The 24,639-nt window shown below is 44.0% G+C and overlaps 1 protein-coding gene across 1 annotated transcript in view; it reads right to left on the bottom strand.

Moving 5' to 3' along the window:
* Positions 1–4,920: 4,920 nt before the first annotated feature.
* The window catches only part of LOC139275521 (putative Polycomb group protein ASXL3), a 529,548-nt gene continuing 509,829 nt past the window's right edge, over positions 4,921–24,639 (bottom strand). The window contains exons 10-12 of the mRNA XM_070892694.1: positions 19,154–19,259; positions 16,807–17,911; positions 4,921–8,738 (exon numbers count right to left, since the gene is read on the bottom strand). Coding sequence (XP_070748795.1) covers positions 5,082–8,738; positions 16,807–17,911; positions 19,154–19,259 — 4,868 coding nt within the window. The 3' untranslated portion in view covers positions 4,921–5,081. The remainder of the gene's footprint in view (positions 8,739–16,806; positions 17,912–19,153; positions 19,260–24,639) is intronic.

Here is a 24,639-nt window from a genome sequence, read left to right on the forward strand (position 1 = left end):
AGTCTGACTCTTTCTCCATACACAACAGAGGCCATACCCTCAAAGGGTCTATAGACCTCAGTTCTCCTTCCTCCAGCTCACTGATGAGCAATGCCTGCGAAGGCTATGATTTCGGACGCAAGTACTGAGGGAGCTCTGCACTGGCCTGCAAGAAGATCTGCAGCCTCAAACACGCCTCAGGACCGCCCTCACCGTGGAGACCAAGGTCACCATCACCTTGAATTTTTACGCGACGGGGTCTTTCCAGTGCAGACATTGGCAACGTCTCCCAATTTTCGGCACATCGTGCATCCGGCAGGTCACAGATGCACTGTACAGGAGAAGGGTCCAGTACATCTCCTTCCCGATGACAAGGGACAAACAGGTGGAGCAGCAGGCCAGATTTGCCCGAATGGCAGGCTTCCCAAGGGTGCAGGGTGCCATTGTCTGCACACACGTTGGGCTGAGGCGCCACATCATCACCTTGAGATCTTTGTGAACCACAAAGGCTTCCCCACTCTCTGAATGTGCAGCTCGTGTGTGACCACCAGCGTCGGATCTTGGCAGTTGATGCGAGGTACCCAGGCAGCAGCCATGATTCGTTTATTCTGTGCCAGACCAGTGTGTCAGCCGTCTTCACCGGCCCGAATCAGGATTGCGGTTGGCTGCTTGGGGACAAGGGATATCCCCTGTCCACATGGCTGCGCACTCCACTGCGGAACCCCAGGACAGCGCCAGAGCATGCCTACAATGCCATTCATTGTGCCACCAGGTGCATCATCGAGCAGTGCATAGGCATCCTCAAGCAGAGGTTCTGGTGCCTGGACTGCTCAGGTGGCACCTTGCAGTCCTCTCCCCAACAGATCTCTATAATTATCGTGGTCTGCTGCATGCTGCACAACCTGGCCATCATGAGGGGACAGCCACTGGAGGTCGAGCCAGCAGTACCACCTGAGGAGGAGGAGGAGGAGGCGCAGCAGGAGGAGGAAGAGGAAGTGGAGGATCCCCGTCACCCCAGAGCTGGGAGTCGTCCCTCCCCCAGCGCAACCCTGGAAGGGAGGTGTTGCTGCGTCTCATAGCTGCTCACTTCAGATAATCCCATCCACACTTGACCCTTCAGCTACCACTTTCAATGGCCATCGCAATGAGTGCCTTAATGCAAAATTACCCACTCCCAGATGAAACAACTGGCCAGCTATATGTGCCAAAAATAAAGATTTATCAAATTATCCAAATCACTGCAAAAACAGACCATAAAGAACAATATAATAATACTGTTATCATTTTTTACCCCTGTGCATCTCACTATTACACCTGTTACGCGTGAATATCCTAATACCACACCTAACTGTCATCCCTGTGGCTGCATCATGGATCCAGGAAGGCTGCTGTGATTGTTGTCTGGGACCTACAGCTGTCCTTCTTGGATGCTGTGGAACACCTCTGAGCCTGGAAGGGCTTGGGTACAGACTGGCCAGCACCCTCCGGGGAGGATGCGTCCTCCTATATATGAAGGTGTCTGACACCTCCCCTGCAATCTCCCTCCATGCATTATGTACTGCTTGTATGCCAGGTCTTCCCACATCAGGAATCAATATTCTTCTTCTGTCCTCCACACCGTCCATCAGTGTCTCCAGCTTCATATCAGTGAACCTGTTGGCTCTCTTTGCACCACTTACACCAGTCATCCTTCCAAACTCCTTTCCCCCTCAGGGTCTTGCTGCAAACCCGGGCCTTAAAGGCCAGGGAGCAGCTGGCTCATTAGAAACCTTTACCTGAATGCTGAATTTCTCAGTGGCGATAACGCTCAAATTAAGTCAGCCACACCGCTGAAAAATCCACTTTGGAAGAGTTCATTAGCGCTGGAACCCATTTGTTCACTTTTGGAGCTGAATATGGGTTGGCCACAAAAAGGTGGGGAGAGCACCAGTGTTCCAGCGGTACTGAATTTCGGGCCCCACCTCTCTCTAGGTATACCAGATTGGCCTGCTATATGATTGAAGTTTTGTACTCAGTTTAAGGTTTTATAACTTGCATACTGTTGATAAAAACAATATACTGGAATTATGAAACTACTGAACTCTTGAGCTCCCCTGACAGATCAGTTGATAAGTGCTGAGTCACACAGACCAGGAAGGTGCTATGCTTGATCCCTGATCTGTGTCCTGTTAACTGATGTCAGTCAGGGTGGCAGTCAAAGCACCAGATTTGGCTTCAGTGTCCGAAGCTGGAGGGGGGTTTCTGCTCCTGATTTCTATCCAATAATCTTTGCTGAAGGTATGTGTGTGGACAATTGGATGAAATCAGAAATAGACCTTGTTGTGACCTCACACTCCATGCTGGCATTCACAATCCTGGTTCACACATGAAGACTGGGCAAGTTGGAGAACTGTCAATGTCATGAAATCAAAATCCAGTTATGAGTTACTCCATTCTGAGGAGGGGGGAGAAAAGGGATTTTAAAAAGAACATATATTTGCAATATAGCACTGCAGTCTTTCTACAAATTCTCAATAGCCTTTGAAAATTCCTAATAATTAAAGGTTATTTTTTTCAAAATGGTTTGTGATAGCAGCAAATAAGATGCTACCATATCAGATGAGAAGTGCACTGTTATGCTACGATAAAGATCCTGGGAATTATATGTAATGTGCCCACTAGTAATGTATTCAGTTCCAAGATTCCAGTGCTTGTACAAATACTAGCAACCTAGACTAGCAGCGCCAATTTTCTGTGAGATCGAATGTTTCACACCCATGTTCCTGTGCAACACATGGACATGTTTACACAAGATCAAAACATTTGTGAAATATGACCATATTGCAATACCTAATATGTATTCCTGTACCACAAACTACCAATTTAATCGATTCTACATTTGTTGCGTTCACTGCTTACTCTTACAAAGTGCTATCACATGCTGAAGGTGAATCAAAAAGATAACAAATATAGATAGGCAAAGTTTAATAGGTATATTATTTTAAATAAAAACAGACTACTATTCCTCTAAAAAAAAAGTGTAGATGCTGCTTTTTATCCGCTTCTATAATAATTTTTCCCCCCATTTATGTGTGTAATACTTGAATGATGTGCCTTATCAAACAAGATTTATACCACAATACTCATTTGGTTGGAACATTCATGCACTGTAACAATATCATTCCCTGTTTTATCTAACATTGCCAGAATAATTACAGTACAGTGATACAATTTGGGGCTAAACCAGCCCCGGAAGCAGCTTGTGTAAAATATCAGTGCTTTTAAAAGAACAAAAATTCCCAACACTGATGAAGATTCAGAGAGAGAAGTAAATCTATCGTAGTGACAAAACTACACAAAAAACAATACATCTAAACAAATTCACATTGTATTTCAGTCCCAGATGTGCTAACTTTCAAGATCCTGGTGCAGAATTCATTACCAGACTATAAAATCTACAGTTATAAAACTTAAAAAATAGTGCTAAGATTGAACCATGCCTTCCTTTTATATAGCTTATATAGTTTCTCTGTTTTAGCTGGCTTTAGTGTTTCAGCACCTGGAGTATGCAAAGGTTGTGCATTCAAATATTATAACACATAACTAACATATAATTGTTGATTAGTCTGCTTCGGAGCAATAAAAAAATAACAATAGACCTTTGCAAAAAAAACCCTGTAGGATTTTAAAATTCTCTTATAGGATTCACTCCAATCCTACAAAAAAAAAGAGTAAAAAAGAATTATATATGCCTACCTATAAATGATTAAAATGTGTCTTAAAAGAACTATTTTCAAAGTATCTAAGATAGGGTGACCATATTTTCTAAACGGAATCCGGGGACACGCAGGATGAGAGCAGAGCAAAGTAGCCAGGACCGAAAATGCAGCATAGTAAAGCAAAATGTTTTGTTATTTTGATGCAAACTGAATCTGCAAAAAGCAGAACCAGAACTTTCCCCCCTGAATAATGTGGCCACTGTTCACAGCATCTGCCGGCCGCAATCACCGACTCCACCGACTCCACCCCCTCCTCACCGCCCGACACTCACCCACACCATCCGAGGTCTCGGAGCGCACTCTGATCCGGTTCTCGAGTCATCCACAAGGCCCGGCTCCAGCTGCTGCTCATTGGTCCGGTTGCCAGCGGTCCCCGTTAATTGGGCATTTTGGCTCCGGGTCCTATTTCTCTTCAACCAAATTTCACAGGACTATCCGGGGATTTGGTGGAGGTGGGGATTTGAGGGCTGGGGGAGCATGCGTACTGCGACCACAGAGCATAAATTAAAGTCCCTCACTGAGTCCATCGCTTCTACTGGTTGAAAACAGGAGATTGACATCCCTGCCACCAATTGAAATCCACCCCGCCGCACAACCCCGCCCACTTTATTGACCGACCACAGGGCAGCTCATGTGGCTCCTGATTTGGACCGCGTGTATTCGGGAACGAGTTTCCCAAAACGGGGACTCTTCTGGGGACATTGTTTGCCCGGTGACACAATTCCTCATCCGGGGACTGTCTCCGGAAAACAGGGACGTATGGTCATCCTAATCTAAGAACTCAAGAGGAATTTTAACCCTTTGAAAGCAGAATACCCTTTCAAAGTAAAGTATTTCACGTTATATCATATCTAGAATAAAAGACTTCTTATATTTTTTTTGCTCTCCAATTCTTGCTGTTTTTGGGTTGCTCTCTCTAAATTGCTCAATTGCCATCTGACTGAGGAAGCCACTTGCTCGCCTGGCTCTGCCAGTAACGCCTTATAATCTGCTGCTAGGGTGGCTCTCCTTCCTGGGACCATACTGTGTGGAATTGCTAGCACAACCCTCTTTCCCTATCAATTCATAGAGAGGTGCATTGACATACCAACCTACTGCAATTATCTATAAACATCTAATGCCAACTCTTCTAAAAGTAGAATTTGGTAAACATAGGGAACTGAGTTATATTTATTAATCTGGAATGTTTTGGAGTAAACATTGTAATCTTGGAATTTGGTGAAGCACAATGGCACTGTTCTCAAAGGGTTAACAAGACACTTTTCAAGATTCTTTAGCATAATCAAGTATTGACAAAGCCTTCCTATGCATCAAGTGGAAATAATCCTTTTGGTGAGACAACCTCTAGCGTACCACTAAGCAGGCTACACATAATTTTGAAGGCCCTATGCAGTCATCGTGGCAGAAAGCTCCACATCCTTTACACATAATCATGGCTTTAAGCCTGCAAGAGCACTTCAGCTCTAGTTCTTCACCACCACTGTTGTCAGAAAATTTATGAGCTGGAATGGAAGTGTTCTGGTTAGAGAAAGTAATAGCGCTATTTCCACTACTTCCCAAAAAACTACCAATGGACTGTTCAATAACAGAAGCGGCTCGTTTGAAATTAGTGCCACTGAAATGTAAAGTGGAATAATTTCCATAGAGTTGGTGCTGCTGCAGAAGTTTCTGAGTCACAAGCTGCGAGGCTGGTTTACTAGACTCAGAAAAGTCAGATTCATTTACTATTTTACCTAAAAAGACATCCATTGTTGGTCCAAAAACCTGTTCTTTTGTTTCATAATGAACACTTGAAATATCTTTGCGATCCACTGCACAACTATGGTTTAGGCCATCATCAACAGAAAACTGCTCCATTTTAATACCACTACAACTGTCAGTTGTAGCACGCAAACTCATTCTTTTATTGGTTTCCATAGTAGCTGATCCTCGGTTTTGATCAGGAGGCACTTCGCGTTCGCTTAATGAAGCAAGATGTTTTACAGATTTATTCTGGACACTTTGTGTTGCTCTGCAGCTGGTATCAGTTTGCTTAATTCTAAGACTGTTTGAAAAAACAATTTTTGTGCTTTCCTGATCTGTGTCCGCTGATGTATCCACTTGTGCTGTCAAGTTAAATGCTGGTCTGCTTCCCTCTAGCTGTCGGTTGAATGTTAATGCATTTGGAGTGGCATAGCCCAGCGTGGCTGGTGGGGTAGCTTGCAGTGAGGTTTCTGCTTCAGCCAATCCTCTCAAGGTGACAGACTTTTGGTGAGTGTGCTGTCTCTGTGAGACAGGTGCTGCAACAGTCAAGCTGTCACTGCTGGTCAACAAACTCTGCTCAAAACTACATGCAGGCAAAGGTTGCTTGTGTTCTTTAAACTCTGGGCTTTCAGCGGCTTTGTGCTGAATAAAAGTCTTGTTTATCCACTCCTGTTTAAATAATGTTTGCCGTTCCCCTGATTGATCTTGATCTGTGTTGATTGGAGCCCACATTTTTACTCCCACGGCAGTGAACTGTTTTGCTTGCTTAAACCTACTTTGTGACTGTTCCCCTATTGACTTAGCCTGCCCCTTGCTTACTTGCATGTCACGGGTTTTGCATTGAATCTGCCATACTGTTCCCCAAGTATGTCCCTTCGAGGCCTGAGGAATGTTAATGGCGACATCTCTATCAGCTGCAGTCACTTTGGATTCAGCAGAACCTTGAGAGGGCAAAGGAAGCCTATTAATTTCAAGCCTGGCACCTGACCGAAGCTGAGGCAGTACTTTCTCCAGAGGCAAGTTGCCTTGCAACAACTGTGTCACAAGAGGGTTATTAGCTTCGACTGATGAAAGATGACGATTAGCGCTTCCAGGCACAGGAACTCTTTCTTGGTTTTCCAGAGCTGCTAATGTGAAGGTCTGAGACTGGTTTGTACCAAAAGGTGTTTTAGCATTTTTTGTTTGCAAATTGTCCACTACTGGATTGATTTGAGGATGAATTGGATTTTCTGTAGCATCACGCTTTTCCTGATATTCTCCTTGTTTAGTTTCAGAGCCATGTGCATTGAACAAATATTTTTCCTTTTGTCTGGACTGGTCAGCTTTGTCCTCGGCAGAAATGCTAAGAGACTCCAATTTTCTTTCTTTTGTGTCTGTGTATTCTTCAGGGTTTATATAAGTCTCCAATTTGTCACTCTTCACTATATTATCATCATATTCTTCATGGTTATCCAAGCTGTGGCTTTCGCTACTGTAGCTCACTAACTCACTGATACTTTGTGTTTCTTCACCAACATGATAACTTGATTTACTTTTGTTTGAGACATTTTTACTAACCATTCCTTCCAAATCTGTTGAGTTTTTAATTGTAAAACAGTGATGCTGTGGATCAGTAAGTTCAAACTGTAGACCAGCAGTGTCAGCTGTTTCATGTTGGAGTGTAGGTCCTTGTGAGTCTTTAGAGGGTAGCAGTAGACTGTCATTCTCTTGTTCTGCTAGTACCTGAGAATCACTTCTGCTGCCACTGTTTTGTAATCGATTATCACTGTCTGGTTCAGCCCAGATACTGACAAATTCCTGAGAATGCATTTTATGGTTCAAGACATTTTCTGTTTTAACCATTTCTGCCTTGGAGTCCATATTGAAATTTGATAAGTAAGTTCCTAGCATTATATGTGAATCAGCCACAGTGTAACTCACATCAGGATGAGAGGGTCCTTCAGTACTGATAAGAGGTTTAAAAGAGCTCAACAGCTGGGCACTTGCAGCATCAATTTTTATCTCATTTACTGTAGCAGATCCCAGATCTAGCGACAGGTCTGCAGAATTTGGGATTGTTGTAACACTGAAGTTGGTTGGCATGTTGATATTGGTGGCAGAATTCAAAACAACAGTATTATCGAAACTCAAAATGTCTGTATTGGCAACACAGCTGGACAAAGTGGTGTTATCAACAGTGTGATACCCAATGGCGTCATCATAGCTGTCAACTTCATTTTCATTACTGCTTAGAATGGTAATGTCATCACCAGAGCTTGGAATAGAAATGTTATCAGAAGAACTGGCTCTGGTGCAATACCCTGCCAGGACAATGCTCTCAGGTGAACATTGCATGGATGTATTATGTGTAGTATGAGTTTTGGAAACAATTTCTGCAGAACATGGAGAAACTGTATTATTACCAAAATCATTAGAACTTGGTACAGTAATTTCATTAGTGCAACTTGGCATTGTGTTATTGGCAACACTGCTTGGTATGGAATTCCTGTCAGCACACCTTGGCATGCCAGTACTGTTAGCACACATCTGTTTGGTGATATTGTGAGGATGCTGTTCCTCGACACTGGAGCTGGGCACAGTAATATTGTGAGTAGAGATGGACATAACAAAACTAACAGAGCTTGGCACTGCAATATTGTCAGTGCAGTGTAGTATTGTAGCATTATCAACACAGCTGGATGCTGTGATACTGTTAGCAGAGTTTTCCCCTGCAGGATTATCAGGAGAGTAAGGCATCACACTATTGGTGGTGTAATCTGACACAGTGACATTATCATCAACTTTTAGCATGGAGTTGCTTTCAGTACAACACATTATGAAGGTATTTATGGAAGGGATATGATCTGCTTTAATGGTGTCTTCACTCTTTGAAACACTGATATCCTGCACATCTCCTACTGCAGCCCTGCCTTGTTTACAATAGGGCTGCTCATCTAATTGCAGTAATTGTGTTCTTGCCTGATGTTTCGCAAGTAACTTTGCCTTTGTTTGTGCTTTAATATCTGCCAATGTTCTGGTCTGTCCTCCAATTGATCCTGTATTACCGATCCCTCCGTCTCCCACTGTGCCAGCTGCTGCTGCTGCTGCTGCCTCCCTCTGAGCTCTAGCCTGCTGTGCTCTGGCCTTGATATCTGCAAGGGTCCTTGCTCCAGTGTTTCTTCCTCCACTCGGTACTGCACTGGAGGATGCCTTTGGACAAATCTGGTAGGATGGCTGACTCTTGATGACTAAAGGAAGTTTGATCCTTGACAAATGAATCTATTAAAGAAAAGCACCATAATTAGATCCATGTAAATGCACTGAGAAATCAGAATAGATCTGTATATTCTGTTATTTGTATTAGATTATTTATTTAAAGAGAATTACAATACTCTACATTTGTTTACATTTCTAAAACAATTTTAGTAATAGAGCAGCATATTTTCATGTTGCTTAAGTTAAAAAACAAAGTTTGGATTCTTTCATTGCTTGAGGAGTCGTTACGGCTATTCTGTAACAAATGCTGTCTACAGGAATAGCAATTTTACAGTTAACCCTGCAAGGCTGTTCATGTTTTAATTGTCTTTGCTTTCCAGTGTAAACATTCAGATATTCATTAGCCCATGAGATCAGGCACAAAGGGTAGTCAGTAGTTTTATTTGAAATTTAGATGCTGCTTATTGTAATAGTAACATGTAATTTCTGTTTGTGGGAGGGAGAATAAATATGGGAAGCGAAGCCAGGAGCAGGTGCATATACGGGGTCTGTCCGCACCAGCAGAGAGCCTCTCCCGCTGAGTCCACAATCAGATTATGGGTGCACTGTCCACGATTTACCTTTCATTCATTTTATTGACAGATGATTAAAGTGGCGAGCTGTGAGATAACACATTTTGGGAAAAATAGGACTATAAAGTCGATGGAAAGACCAGCGGGCTTAACCTCAGTAGTTTGGAAATGAATGGAAAGCATCATTGGGGATACTATTAATAGTCACCTGGAACGCCCGGGATTGGTAAGAGATACTCAATCTGGCTTCAAAAAAGGGAGGTCATGTTCCATAAACCTGATCCAGTTTTCTGAAGAAGTCAATCGAAAGATAGATCAAGGAGAAGTCAACAACTTAGATTTTGAAAAAGGTTTCAATAAAGTGCCACAAAGCACTTTGTGCTAAAATTAAGTTAATGTGTCAAGCATGACATTGTGAGATGGATCATAAATTAACTAAGGGCCTGTAGGCATAGGGTGGGTTTGAATAAGGCTGCTTCTCAAAGAGATCGGGTCCAAGGCAAGCTGTCTCTTGAGACACGTCAGGCACTGGCACCTCAGCTAAATTATTGAAATGAGATCCAAGACCCAATTTTAGGCTGGCTGAGGGAAGAAAGGAGGACAATAGAGTTAGGAGAGGGGAAAGTAGGTTGAAATCATCCAAGGATAAGAACTCGCTTTCATTATCACTTTTCGCCCCTGCTTTCATGAAAGAAAGCATTTGACCTTTGGCATCTTCAATAAAACATTGGCTGAGATTGGCAACTCAGTGCGTGACTTCAATGGGAAATAAAATCGGGAGAAGTATTTAATAAATTGCACGTTTTACACTATCGGCAAAAGTCAAAATTACCACCAGTGTGTTTAACTTTTCTTCATCACAGCTTAAGTGCCTCTTTTAGTTGCTTATGTTGGGTCTGTACCTATTGCTCGATCAACTCCGCTGGGCAGGCGACATTGTTCGCATGCCTGACACGAAACTCCCAAAGCAAGTGCTCTACTCAGAACTCCTTCACAGCAAACGAACCAAAGGTGGGCAGAGGAAACATTTCAAGGACACCCTCAAAGCCTCCCTGATAAAGTGCAACATCCCCACCGACACCTGGGAGTCCCTGGCCAAAGACCGCCCGAAGTGGAGGTAATGCATCCAAGAGGACGCTGAGCACCTCGAGTCTCATCGCCGAGAGCATGGAGAAATCAAGCGCAGGCGGCAAATCAGTCCCACCCTCCCTTTTCCTCAACGACTATCTGTCCCACCTGTGACAGGGACTGTGGCTCTCATATTGGACTGTTCAGTCACCTAAGAACTCGTTTTCGGAGTGGATTCCGAGGGACTGCCTATGATGATGATGATCTATTGCGGGCACAGGCACAATTGCACTTAGTTGGGGAAGCCCCAAAAACCTTGGGACAGTGTAGTAGGAGTGAAAACATGATACAAGGGGATGGTTTTCGACTTAGCCGCCTGGGCAGTAACCCGGTAGAGTGAATCACCCACCCTATTTTTATTGCATTGATGTTTGGTTCTACAACGAGCAGGCAATCCGTTGCTCCAGGTTACTGCCCAGGCAGCAAAGTTGAAAATTAACCCCATAGGTCTCCATAGATGCCCATTTCCTCTTCACTGGGAACTCAGCGTTCCACAGGTGGAACAAAAAGGAAAGTCGGCCCTAGTATGTCAAGATTAACAATGAATAATGTGGCATAATGGACAAATATCGAAGGGAAGCCAGACTGTTCAGCTTATAAGGAGAGAAAGGGGAGAAAACCGTTGGAGAGAATTGGCAAAGAAAGAAAAAAAATGGATGTTTGCATGTTTCATCATACTGTTGAAAAATTATTCTCTCCCTTTACAGACAAAAAAATTATTTGTCAAGTGTTTTTTAAAGAATGTTAAAAGTCATACTTTCTTTTTTAAAAGCTCAGGGGCATATACTACTTGAGCTTCTCTGCTAATCTGTCACTTTAACAGCCCAGACCAACAAAACAGCAAATTGTAAGCAGTTTATCACTTCATGCTATACATATTGCATTAAGAAACTAAAGAGTAAACAACAAACTGCACAGGACGATAAAACAGGTGCACAAATTAAACAGAAAAGTGAGATACAGAAAGAAATCAATAGACATTTACAGATAAATTAAGAGGCAGAAAACTGAAAAGAGACCCAAAGATCGCTTGACGATATCAGAAAGAGTAATTGATAAGTAGAATTGATCATTTGTTAACCAGCTTGAATCCAGTTAACAAAAGAGAGAATAACGCAGTTTTTTACCCATTTAGACATAGCTAACATTTCATCAACTTGTCTTGCCAAATCCTGAAAACTAGTTCTTGAATTTCCAAACAGTGGGTGTACAAATCGCCCTCTCCACACCACCCCCACCCCCCCACCATAGCAACTAATCTGTTATGACCAAAGCTGGTAACAAGATTAGTGATCAGCTCAGATGATAAAAGAGAAGCAGGTCTCACTATCTACAAATCAGTAACTAGTTATTGAAAATATATTGACAATTGGTAACTGATTCCCATTATTCTGTATACCAGAAACTGAGACAGTTTGTTTTTCCCATGAATTCCATTGCACCCCCATGGCATGAGTTAGTCTCTTTCTCATGTAGTCTAAACTGGCTCTCCAGCAGACCAGTATACACATTTTCCTTGAATGTGGATGCAGTATATACTTGTTGGAAGATTTCTGGATGTATCTCTCTCATTGTTTCGTATATTTAAAAAAATGTATGATGCTCAGTATCTAAACTATTGCAACAAAATCACAATCAGGGGTAATTTTAACCCCCAAAATGGGTGGGTTTGGCTTGGCTGCGATGTTAAAAAAAAAAAATTAAATCTCGAACACGACCCCAAAACCCTTTCAACTTGCTCCTAGGAGGCAGGTTGGTCATTTAAATATTATAATGAGGCTGCAAGTCATACTTAACCTGTCTTCCAGGCTGGGAAACCTAACAGCTAAACAAAAAGGTTAAGTGCCTTTACAGTACTGCTTGTGGGGCAAGAGGAGCAGGAGTGCTTCCTCCCAGCCCACGAAGCGTACCTGCTTCCCTGCTCAGCAGCAGAATCCCACCGCCCCCCCACCACCTCGGGATTGGTGACCAACACTCAACCCTCCCCCACTTCCCCTGGGATCGGACCCCTCCCTAGGGATTGTTTCACCACCCCCAAAGTTCCGGACCCACTCTCCATGCTACTACTAACACGACCGCAGGCTCCTTATCTCCGACTGGGCTGCGGCCTCCTCTGGAGCGTTCCCCGCCCAACAGGGAGCCAAGCCTGTCAATTAGGCTGGCTTCCGGGTGGGAAACCTGCATGAAAAATAATGCACACAAACTCCACAGCGTTCGCCCAAAACTCTCCCGACCCCGCTTACAAGGCCCGACCCAGTAAATATTCGTGTAAAATGTCTCCGACAAGGAAGGCAGTAGAAATACTGAACTATATAAATCACCACAACATCATTGTTGCATACAACATCGCTAGGGCTCACGAATGCTTTTTAAGGTGCGCAATTTTACACCATATAACTGCCGTCAATTGTGTAGAACTAGGATTGAACAAAAAATAATTTCATTACACTCTTGCTCAAGACAGTATAAGCATAGCATAAGTAGAGAATGAAGCATGCTCTGACATCTCACTGCATTATCCATTGAGCCACCCATCAACATTCCAAAATAACACTTCAGTTTGTTTACTTACTTTTCCTTTGTCCTCCACCACCTCAGCAATTCACATGTTCTCTGTGTCTCATGAATGGGGGTAATTTTCAACTTCACTGCTCAGATGGTGAACTAGTTGAGTGAGTTGCCTGCCATTATACAACTCATCTCATTTTCATTCCATTGAGTGCATTAGAATGAAACCTGGGCAAGTTCTATAAATCGGTGAGTGATGTGCTCCACCAGATTACCACCCAAGCAGTGAAGATGAAAATTATGGCCCATGTTTTTAATTTTTCTCATTATGTTTCCTGCTGCCTCGTGTCAATTTTTTTATTTCTTTGTGTGTGAGTATGTGTGCATGAATGGATGTGTGCATGTGTATGCATGTGGGTATGTATATGACTGTAATTCCCCTATTGGACTGTTCAGTAACCTAAGAACTCACTTTTAGAGTGGAAGTCTTCTTCGATTTCGAGGGACTGTCTATGATGATGCCTGTGCATGTATGTCTGTGCCTATATGTCTGTGCGTGTATGTATGTGCATGTATGCCTGTATGTGTGCGTGCGTGTATGTCTGTGCTTGTATGTCTGTGCTTGTATGTCTGTGCTTGTATGTCTGTGCATGTATATCTGTGCGTGGATGTCTGTGCGTGTATGTATGTATGTATCGGGGCCCAGGAGAGGCGAGAGTTTGGGACCCAGAAGAGGCGAGGGCCCAGGGGCAACACGGGCCAGCCCACACTGCGATATTTGTGTGCACTAGGTCTGTGCAGCAGAGCTGGTCTCCAGTCACCTTGGTTAATCCTTGCCACTGGACGAAGACCTAGCTCTGTCAAGCCCGTGTGGTGGCTGGTATGCAACAGCCACCACACGTTAAAAAAAACCACGCACAGGCGCCTTCCACCCTTCAACATGTAGTTCGGGATCTGGAATATTAGGTCCTTCATTGAAACACCTGTGAACTCATCCCTTTTTGGCATGGAAGCAAATCATCCTCATTTTGAGGGACTGCCTATGATGATATATGTATGTGTGTATGCATGCATGTACGTCTGTGCATGTATGTATGCATGCGTATATATCTGAGTGTATGTGTGTTCCCTCCCACTTTCTTTTGTTCTGTTCCATTTTAAATGCTGTTCATCTGTAATTTCTTCCCATTCTGAAGGGTTACACCTGAAACATTAATTCATTTGTTCTCTACACAGATGCTGACTGGCCTGCTGAGTGTTTCTAGCATTTTCTATTTTTGGTTCACATTTTTAGTATCTGATTTTTTTTCTTTTTGTTTCTCTGTCTTCAGTTTCTTTCAACCATTTGTCTTTGTTCCAAAGCCTCATTTACATCAGTAAATATTCTTGTGTGGACAGTGTGGGATTAATAACTCCAGTGACAGTTTAGAGTGCACACTCCTACTTCTTGATATGAAATTGTTATTCTGCTTTCAAGTGGAATCGAATGGATCAAGTTTAGCATGACAGATTGTAATTTAATTCTGCCACATTGGACCTTCCTGATCTGTACCAAATCAATCTTTTACAAACCTGGAACCTGAGCATAAATACAGATTTAGATGCATTTAATTAACTACTAAGTGTAATCTGCACAATTTATTTATTTCATTTTGTGCATGCAAAGCCTTGGATCAAATTTTACTAGCCAAACCCCAAGGTAATTTGCAGTTTAAAAAAAATTACATAGATAAAGGAATTATGGAGTTGAAAGCTGGTGATAATGAATGTATTGCAGATAGTGGCAGCATCAAATCATAGAAGCACACAGCACTGAAGGAGGCCATTTCGCCCATTGTATCTGTGCCGACTCTTTGCTAAAGCTTTTGGAGGCTAAAGAGGAAAGGTCTGAAAACGATGTGTGGCCCCATTGGCAGAAGAAGGCCACCTAGGAGGAAAGTTCAAAAATGTTTAACAGGCCTTGTCTGAAGTCCCCATTCTCATTGGACTCTGACTGTCTGGAGTGCACAAGGTACAGTCAGGTTCCCCAGCCACTTTTAACAGGCCCAATCACTCTCCCTATCTCCTTGGACTCTGGTTTGGACTCAAGATCTGTGGCGAAGCAATCCACTGGTCTAATGGTTTTCAGTTCAAAAACTGTCCTTCTCCCTCCCCTTTGGTTCTTCAAGCAGGGGAGTTCTCCCGATATTCTGGCCAATATTTATCCCTCAACCAACATCACTAAAACAGATTATTTGGTGATTATCACTTTACTGTTTGTGGGAGCTTGTTGTGTGCAAACTGGCTTCCATATTTCCTACATTACAACAGTGACTATACTTCAAAAGTACTCATTGGCTGTAAAGTGCTTTGGGATATCCTGAGATCATGAAAGGTGCTATATAAATGCAAGGCTTCCCTATTCCAGTGAGAATCCTCGGTCTCCGTCCCTTTGCTCCACATTCGCCCACTAGCAGAAACAATCTTTTACTGTTTACTCACAGTAATGTCCTCAGGTTTCACTCATCCCTCTTTCAGTGCCGCTCCCACGAGCCACATTGCTGTTGCTGCTCCTGGCTCTGGAGGAAATGCTGGGCGCCAAGTCCACCCTATTCCCCAGTCTCCCCCGCATCCCTCAACCCTCAAGTCGCCTGTCTCGCTCTCCCCAGCCCCCAGTCCCATCATCCTCATCCCCTGCCCCAAGCCCAATCCTCCACTCCTGTGCCTCACTCCAGCCCCTAGTCTCTGTTCACTCTAGCTGGAGGCTTTTCTGCGGTGGACTTCTGTGATGTCACGGAGTGAGGTGACCGATGCCATAATCCGGGAGCATTGGCAACCCTAAACTGCCACGTAAAATTTGCGAAAGACTTCAAGTAAATAAAACAGGGAGCCTCTGCTGCTACTTTATCTTATTGATTGTAGAACTGAACCTCCAATTAACTGAAAATTATTTTTTGTTCTACAGTGGTCCTTACGGGTTTTGAAATTGCTTCTGTTGACAGTTTCGACCAGCAACATAGTAGCCTTATTAAAAAAAATATGCAATGTTGCAAAACATGGCTACTGTACTACCAGCTAAAACTTTCAACTAGCAGCAGCAACTTCAAAACAATAGCTGTACCAGTGAAAAACTGAGTAGGTGGAAATTCTGTTACAGACATCACTTCAGCTGTTAATCTTGATCCAATTCCTGTCTGATGAATTGCTACAGTTTTATGTTCATATTTATACATTTTTCAAAAATTGTCCCTGTCTTGTCATATATTGTAGCAATTATTCATACTTATAACTAATACACTTTTATAGAATAAGCTAGTAGTACGCAGGAAGGCTTCTCTGTCTACTCGTTAAACGAATACAGCATTGCCTCATTAAATACTCTTCAAAACCATTATCTGAATGATAGTTGAGAACTTTCCCAAAAATAATTAAATTGAACTTGACTATCGCACTCATTATAGGACAATTAATACATCTGTACAATATTTTGTGGATGCCAATTCTCACTTAAGATACATTTATTTCTATTATTGAATAAAGTCAAAAGATGGAGCACGCAGTTAGTTATCTTTATCAGAGTTTATCAGAGTTTTTTTCTGAGTAAAAGTCCCTTAAATACCATCTTCAATGAATGCAATCGATAATGTGATCCAGATAAAATGCTGTAGACTGCATTGATAATATTAAGAATTTTTAAATACTTACTGGTGATTTGATATGAAAGAAACTTTTATTTTTGTTTTATCACATGATAAAATTTTCTTCACCAAAAAAAATCAAGATCTCAAATATACCAGGGCAAAGGAGCAGGTTTAAATGCAAGGAGATAGAAAAGGTAAACAAATGCAGTTTGACTTATTGTGTGTATAAAAACAATTACTGTCTAGAAATATAATAAAAGTACCTCGATTACACTTTGGCTTATTTCTTTCTATGTAACATACCTTGATAGGTGGAACCTTTGGCTCTTCTTTTGTAGGCATCTCTGTTTCACTTTGAAACCGGTTGGATAGAGTCCGAAAGGACTGGTCATTTTCAAATCTAGGTCTTTTCTCGTGACAGATCTCTAGAACATGCTGTTCTATTGGTTTTCTCTTTTGTAATTCAAGGTCTTTGTTGTCATTTCTAACTCCCTCGGAAGATGATGTGGAAGAGTGTGAGGGTGTGGACGTCCGTGGCTGTGGCTGAGAGTTGCACTGCAATGTCCTTAGTTGGTTTTCAGGGTCTTTATTCTCAGTTTCAGAAAGCTCAGACAGTACGGCGGTATCAGAGCAGACAGTGGCATGTGGTTGCTGAGATGTGCACTGTGTATTTCCCTCTGGAGAATCGGGATTATTGGTAACAGCCTCAAGCTCCTCACAATAAGATGAAGATTCTGAGCACATAGGAGCACTACACTGTTCTAGGGTATTCTCCTCATTACTTGTGTTAGGCACAGGCTCACATATGTCACTGTTAGATGCATCAAAAGAATCAGAAAGTTGAGAAGTTGTAGAAGTGGAAGTAAGTTGTTGGAAAGAAATGCTAGATATCCCCGGGGAAGGTGTCTGTGGATCTACAGTGTGCTCAGATTGGAACTCAAACTCCTTGATACTCTCTGTAATGAGAACAGGCTTCAAGTCATCTGCCGGCATCTCTTGTTCTGCCTTTCCAGGGCTAAGCAGGCAAGACTGATCAATGTCAGAGGTGTTAGACTCAGGAGGTTTGTTTTCATCATGGCTTCCACAAATATTCGGTTCAACTTCTTCTGCTATCTCTTCCTGAATAACAGATTCATCTGAGGTAATGTCTGAGCACAAAGATATTAATAAATCCTCCTCTTTTGCAGTTTTGGATGGTTCTTTGGCTGGGATTTGCTGTATGATGCATTGTGTTTGTTTTAGATCTGTATAAGGCACAAGATTTTCTTTGCTTTCACATTTACTACCAGATGTGATCTGACAGGGCCCTGATATGATATGTTGTGCTGAAAATGAATGGCTAGCTTGATTTTCAAAAGAATCTTTTACTGATTCCAGCTTCATAGCTTCTTCTTGTGTTATACCCAACCTGAATACAACAGAAGAGGTGAATGTAACAATTGTAACATAGAAAGCAGCTTCATTATTAGTGTCTTGAGACAAAAACAGAAGGGGCTAAAAACTGAATTGATTAACGCCTCATTTTAGCACTTGCGAGGGGCGCTACTGGAGCGGTAAAGGGTTATCGGTCGGGCACAGCGATATTAACACTGCTCACGAACTTGATTAGGTTTTTAGCGACGCCACCAATACTTAGTGCCAGGCACTCTAGCGCCAGTGTGCAATGTCCCGGTAGCACCACGGAAGCCAATTTCAATGATGTTGCCTGCCTTACCGCCTGGCACTTATCGCGCCGGAAAAAGCAGTCAATCAAGCTGTCAGAGAAGCTCCTGGGGCCGCGAATGAAAGGGATGAGTTTATCAGGTAAGAATTTGAGATTTGAGTTCACTTTCTTTGCATGGATTTCACTTTCTTTGCTGTTCCTGATGGTCCAATTAGCTCCCTTGCATTTAAAAAAAAGTTTTCAGTGCTCCAGCTAACCTCCTCTTTAAGCGCTAGGATGCCGGTATTATAGCACCAGAACATCATTAGCGCTCACGCACTAGCGCCCTACGATTCCAGTTTAGTGTCCTAAGAGAAGTGTGGAATGCTTCCCTTAGCATCTCCACTCCACTCTTAAGGCGCTAAAAATCAGTATCGTGAAAGCCGGCACTAAACTTTTCGCCTAGCCGATGTCAGCGCCTCGAAACCGACTATAATTAATTTTTCCCCCAAAATTATCTGCAGATAAAGGTTTACCAGAATACGTTAAAATGTACAAAAATAATAATAAAATGTGTAATGGGAACGGGCAGCAGGCACTGAGTACTGGAAAATTAACACTTAGTTCTGCAGAGTGGGGGAGGGTAATTCTTGATGTGAACTGCAGTAGGCAGGAAGTCACTGAATGGACGTTGCAGCATCCCTCTGTGAGGAGCAGTGGAAATCAACTGAGGTTTTCCGAGCTAAACAGCACTGTGTGACTGACCAAAAGAGGGATTGGCCAGGGTCAGAAAGCAGACTGCCCACCCTTTCAGCAGTAGATGCTTGACCGAACAAATAGAGGATAAGAATCGGGGAATGTTACATAAATAAAAAAAAAACATGTGAAATAGAAGACAGAGAAGATGCTAAGCTTGTTGTAGTAAACTCCAAATGTGAAAAAATAAAATGACAGCTCAAAATGAAAAGGGGATCAGCTGCAATATCAAAGAACTACCAAAGTGCTTACTTTTCTCCATAATATTGTTCAAAGAATTTTTCCTTCCATTGTTCTACCTTCTTCTCCTTTTCAATCTCTTGTCGAATACGTAACTGCATTTCAGGAGTAAATTCACCTGCACAAAGTTTAGAGTATGAAATAAAAATTACATCATATTTGTTAGAATGTGCAAATTTAACATTTAGTAAAAATATTTTGTTAATGTTGCTGTGCCCCATAATTCAGTTAATGCCTCAGGATCCTAAATAGGAACATGGGAATGGGATTAGGCCATTCAGCCCTTGTAGCCTGTTCTGCCATTCAATGAGATCATGGCTCATCTGTAGCCTACCTCCATTCACCTGTCTTGACACCATGGGGTAGAAATTCACCTCCGCATGAAACGGGGTGCAACTACCGCTTTTTGCCGGTCATTACCGTCGCAATGTATGTGGAGCGAAATTCAGCATTTTTGCTGAAAAAAAGGAGCGGTGCGGTATTGGTGGCAAGAATGGGTTGTTTGCAGTGGTGTGGGTGTGGGTCACGAAATTCAGCTGTTGCCAATTTGCTGCTAACGAACCAGTTGCTCCCTGGCCTTCAGAAAGGGCAGGGTTTGCAGCTAGGCCCTGAGCAGGGAAGCACTTTGAATCAAGTGCATGGCGAATCCGGGAGGAGCAAGGAGGGCCAGCAGATTTTCGGACACGGAACTGGAGACCCTCATTGAGGCGGTGGAGGGAAGGAGGCGCGTTCTTTACCCCAACACATGCAGACTGACTCATGCTGTCTTCATTAATGCCTGAAGAGAGATAGCTGTGGAGGTCTCGGGGACCTCCATTCATGACCGCACTGTGACCCAATGCCGCAAAAGGCTCAACGACATCATTCGCCTTTTGAAAGTACATGCTCCCCAACTCATCACCTTCTATTTGCGAGCCTCTCCTTCACCTCTTATTTCCAACCTTCACTATATAGTCACTGTAGTGTATGGAGAAAGATTCAGACTGAACACTGAATTCAAAATAATGTGTGACCTTAGTCTTTTATTGCAGGTCTCCAGAGTGCCCCTCCAAGCTGTGAAGCATTCTTAAATACCTGTGCTCCCAAGGGATTATGAGATCCCTTGGGATTCTGGGGAATGTGCCCTCTGGTGGCCGTACAGAGTATATACAAGCCCAGATACATAACAATCCCCCCTAAAGTCAATAGTGTAACTATTTACAATGTGAGTCGATCTGGGGCCCTTCTTGCCCTGGTTGATCGTCTCAGTGTGAAGGCTGGTGTTGTTGAGCCATTTGTTGGGCCCTCGCTGGGCTGCTGTGCAGCTGGCCTTGCTGGGCTGCCTGGTGTGTTAGGCCCTGCAGGGTTGCTGTGGATGATGGGTTCTGCTTCGTGGTCAACCGTAGTGTCGGTTGCCACTGGTGTGTGTGTAGGGGGATCAAAAAAGGTAGGGTCCAAGGTGGGTTGCTCATGGTAGTCCGTGAATCTGAGTTTGATTTGGTCCAAGTGTTTCCGGTGAATGAGTCCATTTGAAAGTTTGACCCAAAACACCCTGCTCCCCTCTTTAGCCACGACAGTGCCGGGAAGCCACTTGGGACCTTGCCCTTAATTTAATACAAATACAGGATCATTGACTTCAATCTCGCGTGACACATTTGCGCTATCATGGTATGCACTTTGTTGAAGCCACCTGCTCTCTACCTGTTCATGTAGATCAGGGTGAACTAACGAGAGCCTTGTCTTAAGTGCTCTTTTCATGAGCAGTTCAGCAGGTGGGATCCCAGTGAGTGAGTGGGGTCTTGTGCGGTAGCTAAGCAGGACTCGGGATAGGCGAGTCTGCAGTGAGCCTTCAGTTACCCTCTTCAAGCCTTGCTTGATGGTTTGCACTGCTCTCTCTGCCTGACCATTGGCTGGTTTAAACGGGGCAGATGTGACACGTTTGATCCCGTTACGGATCATAAATTCTTTGAACTCAGCACTGATAAAACATGGCCCGTTGTCGCTCACCAGGACATCGGGGAAGCCATTATCTCACATTCAATCCACTTGGAGTATGCGTCTACAACCACAAGGAACATTTTACCCAAGAACAGGCCTGCATAGTCGACGTGTACCCTAGACCGCGGTTTGGAGGGCCAAGACCATAAACTTAGCGGCACCTTCCTGGGTACATTGCTTAACTGTGAGCATGTATTACATCTGTGAAAGCAGAACTCTAAGTCCGCATCGATGCTGGGCCACCACACATAGGATCTGGCTCTCGCTTTCATCATTACGATGCCTGGGTGGGTACTGTGGAAGTCATTGATGAAGGTGTCTCTGCCCTTCTTGGGGACCACTACTTGATTGCCCCACAGAAGGTAGTCTGCTTGTATAGACATTTCATCTTTATGCTATTGGAACGGCTTTATCTCTTCCTGCATTTCCACTGGGACACTGGACCAGCTCACGTGAAGCACACAGCTTTTGACTAGAGGCAATAAGGGGTCCTGGCTTGTCCAGGTTTTGATCTGCCGGGCAGTGACGGGTGATTGCTCACTCTCAAATGCTTCCATAACCATGGCTAGATCTGCAGGCTGTGCCATTTCCACCCCCGTGGTGGGCAATGGCAGCCTACTGAGAGCATTGGCGCAGTTTTCTGTGCCTGGCCTGTGGCGGATGGTGTAGCTGTATGTGGACAACATAAGCGCCCATCTCTGGATGCGGGCCGATGCTTTGGTATTTATCCCTTTGCTCTCGGAAAACAGGGATATTAGTGGCTTATCGTCAGTTTCCAATTCGAATTTTAGCCCAAACAGGTATTGATGCATTTTCTTTATGCCATAGACACATGCTAACGCTTCTTTTTCAATCATGCTGTAGGCTCTCTCGGCCTTAGACAGACTCCTGGATGCATAAGCAACCGGTTGCAGTTTCCCAAAATCATTGGCTTGTTACAATACACACCCGACGCTACATGGCATCACATGCTAATACCAAACACTTACATGGATCATACTACACAAGCAATTTTCTCGCTTTTACAAAGGCATTTTCTTGGCTTTTGCCCCAAACTCATTCACCCCCTTTTCGTAGTAAGACATGTAGTGGTTCTAGCAGGGTGCTGAGACTGGTAAGAAGTTACCAAAGTAGTTCAAGAGTCCCAAGAACGACTGCAGCTCCGTCACGTTCTGTGGCCTCAGTGAGTTCTCGATTGCCTCCGTCTTCATGTTGGTGGGCCTGATGCCGTCCGCCGCAATCCTCCTTCCCAAGAACTCCACTTAAGGCACCATGAAAACGCACTTCGAGCATTTTAATGTGAGCCCCACGCAGTTGAGTCGACTAAGAACCTCCTCCAGGTTCTTCAGATGCTCGACTGTGTTCCGACCTGTGACCAAGATGTCATCCTGGAAGACCACGGTGTGCGAGACCGACTTCAGTAAACTTTCCATGTTTCTCTGGAATATCGCCGTCACTGATCGGATTCCAAACGGGCATCTGTTATAAACAAAAAGACCTTTATGCGCATTGATGCAGGTGAGGACCTTCGATAATTCCCCCAGTTCCTGCGTCATGTAGGCTGAAGTCAGATCCAGCTTCGTAAACGTCTTTCCTCCCGCCAGCGTTGCAAAGAGGTCGTCGGCTTTTGGAAGTGGATATTGGTCCTGCAGGGAGAAATGGTTGATAGTTACTTTGTAATCGCCACAGATTCTGACGGTGCCGTCTCCCTTGAGGACTGGGACAATAGGACTGGCCCACTCGCTGAACTCGATCGGTGAGATGATGCCCTCTCTTTGTAGCCAGTCGAGCTCGATTTCTACCCTTTCTCTCATCATGTACGATAAAGCTTTCGCCTTGTGATGGATGGGTCGTGCCCCCGGAATTAGGTGGATCTGCACTTTTGCTCCTTGGAATTTCCCCAGGCCTGGTTCGAACAGCGAAGGAAATTTGTTTAAGACCTGTGCACACAAAGTGTCGTCAGCGGGCGATAGTGCTTGGATGTTGTCCCAGTTCCAGCGTATCTTTCCCAGCCAGCTCCTGCTGAGCAGCGTGGGACCATCACCCGGTACCACCCAGAGTGGTAGCTTGTGCACCGCTCCATTGTAGGAGACCTTTACGGTAGCACTGCTGATTACAGGAATCAGTTCTTTCGTGTAATTTCTTAGTTTCGTGCAAATTGGAGTTAAGACTGGCCTTGAGGCCTTGTTGCACCACAACCTTTCAAAAGTCTTTTTGCCCATGATGGACTGGCTCATGCCCGTGTCCAGCTCCATTGACACTGGGAGTCCATTTAGTTCAACCTTCAGCATTATCGGGGGACATTTCGTGGTGAATGTGTGCACCCCATGTACCTCTGCCTCCTCTATCAGAGGTTCTGTTTCGTCGTGATCCTCCGTGGATCTGTCCTCCTCTGCAATGTGGTGGTTTGCAGGTTTAGCAGGCCTAGCAGCTCGCCTGCACAATCGTTGGAGGTGTCCCATTGTTCCGCAGCCCTTGCAAATGTATCCTTTGAATCAGCATGAATGGAAACAACAATCACCCTCGCAGCGTCAACAAGGTGTTAATGGCCTTGCATTCATCACCCATGATGGTGGACTCTGAGACATCTGCGGACATGTAGCTGCAGGTATGTGTGACCTGCCCTGTCCGTTACGATTTGAAAACAACATCACTTTATTCACAGTACTTGTAGCAGCACTTGTGTGCTGAGAGATTTGCTTAGTATTGTCACTGGTGGCAATGAACGCCTGGGCTATTGCTATGGCCTTACTCAAGGTTGGGGTCTCTACAGTCAAAAGTTTGCAAAGTATGGTTTCATGGCCAATGCCAAGTATGAAAAAGTCTCTGAGCATGTGCTCCAAATGTCCTTCAAATTCGCAATGTCCTGCAAGGCGTCTCAACTCGGCGACACAACTCGCCACTTTGTGGCCTTCAGATCGTTTGTTGGTGTCGAACCGGTACCTCGTCATCAGAACGCTTTCCTTCGGGTTCAAATGCTGTCGGACCAGTGTGCACAAATCATCATACGATTTCTCCATGGGTTTCGCTGGAGTGAGCAGATTCTCCATGAGGCCATACGTTGGTGCCCCACAGACGGTGAAGAGGATCGCTTTACGTTTGGCAGCGCTGTCTTCCCCATTTAGCTCGTTGGCTACGAAGTATTGGTCGAGTCGCTCCACAAAAGTTTCCCAATCATCTCCCTCCGAGAATTTCTCCAGGATGCCCACTGTTCTCTGCATCTTTGGGTTCGCTATCTTTGTCTCGTCGCCAGTTGGAGTGTATGGAGAAAGAGTCAGACTGAACACTGTGAGCTCAAAGTAAAGTGTGACCTTAGTCTTTTATTGCAGATCTCCAGAGTGCCTTTCCAACCTGTGAAGCACTCTTAAATACCTGTGCTCCCAAGGGATTATGAAATCCCTTGGGACTCCAGGGAATGAGCCCTCTGGTGGCTGTACAGAGTAAATACAAGTCCAGATATATGACAGTCACTGAAGCAACATTTGATTGTTGAGGCCTGTATATGTGTGCATTGTCGCAAT

The sequence above is a fragment of the Pristiophorus japonicus genome, chromosome 1, assembly GCF_044704955.1.
Source record: "Pristiophorus japonicus isolate sPriJap1 chromosome 1, sPriJap1.hap1, whole genome shotgun sequence".
Classification (NCBI taxonomy): domain Eukaryota; kingdom Metazoa; phylum Chordata; class Chondrichthyes; family Pristiophoridae; genus Pristiophorus; species Pristiophorus japonicus.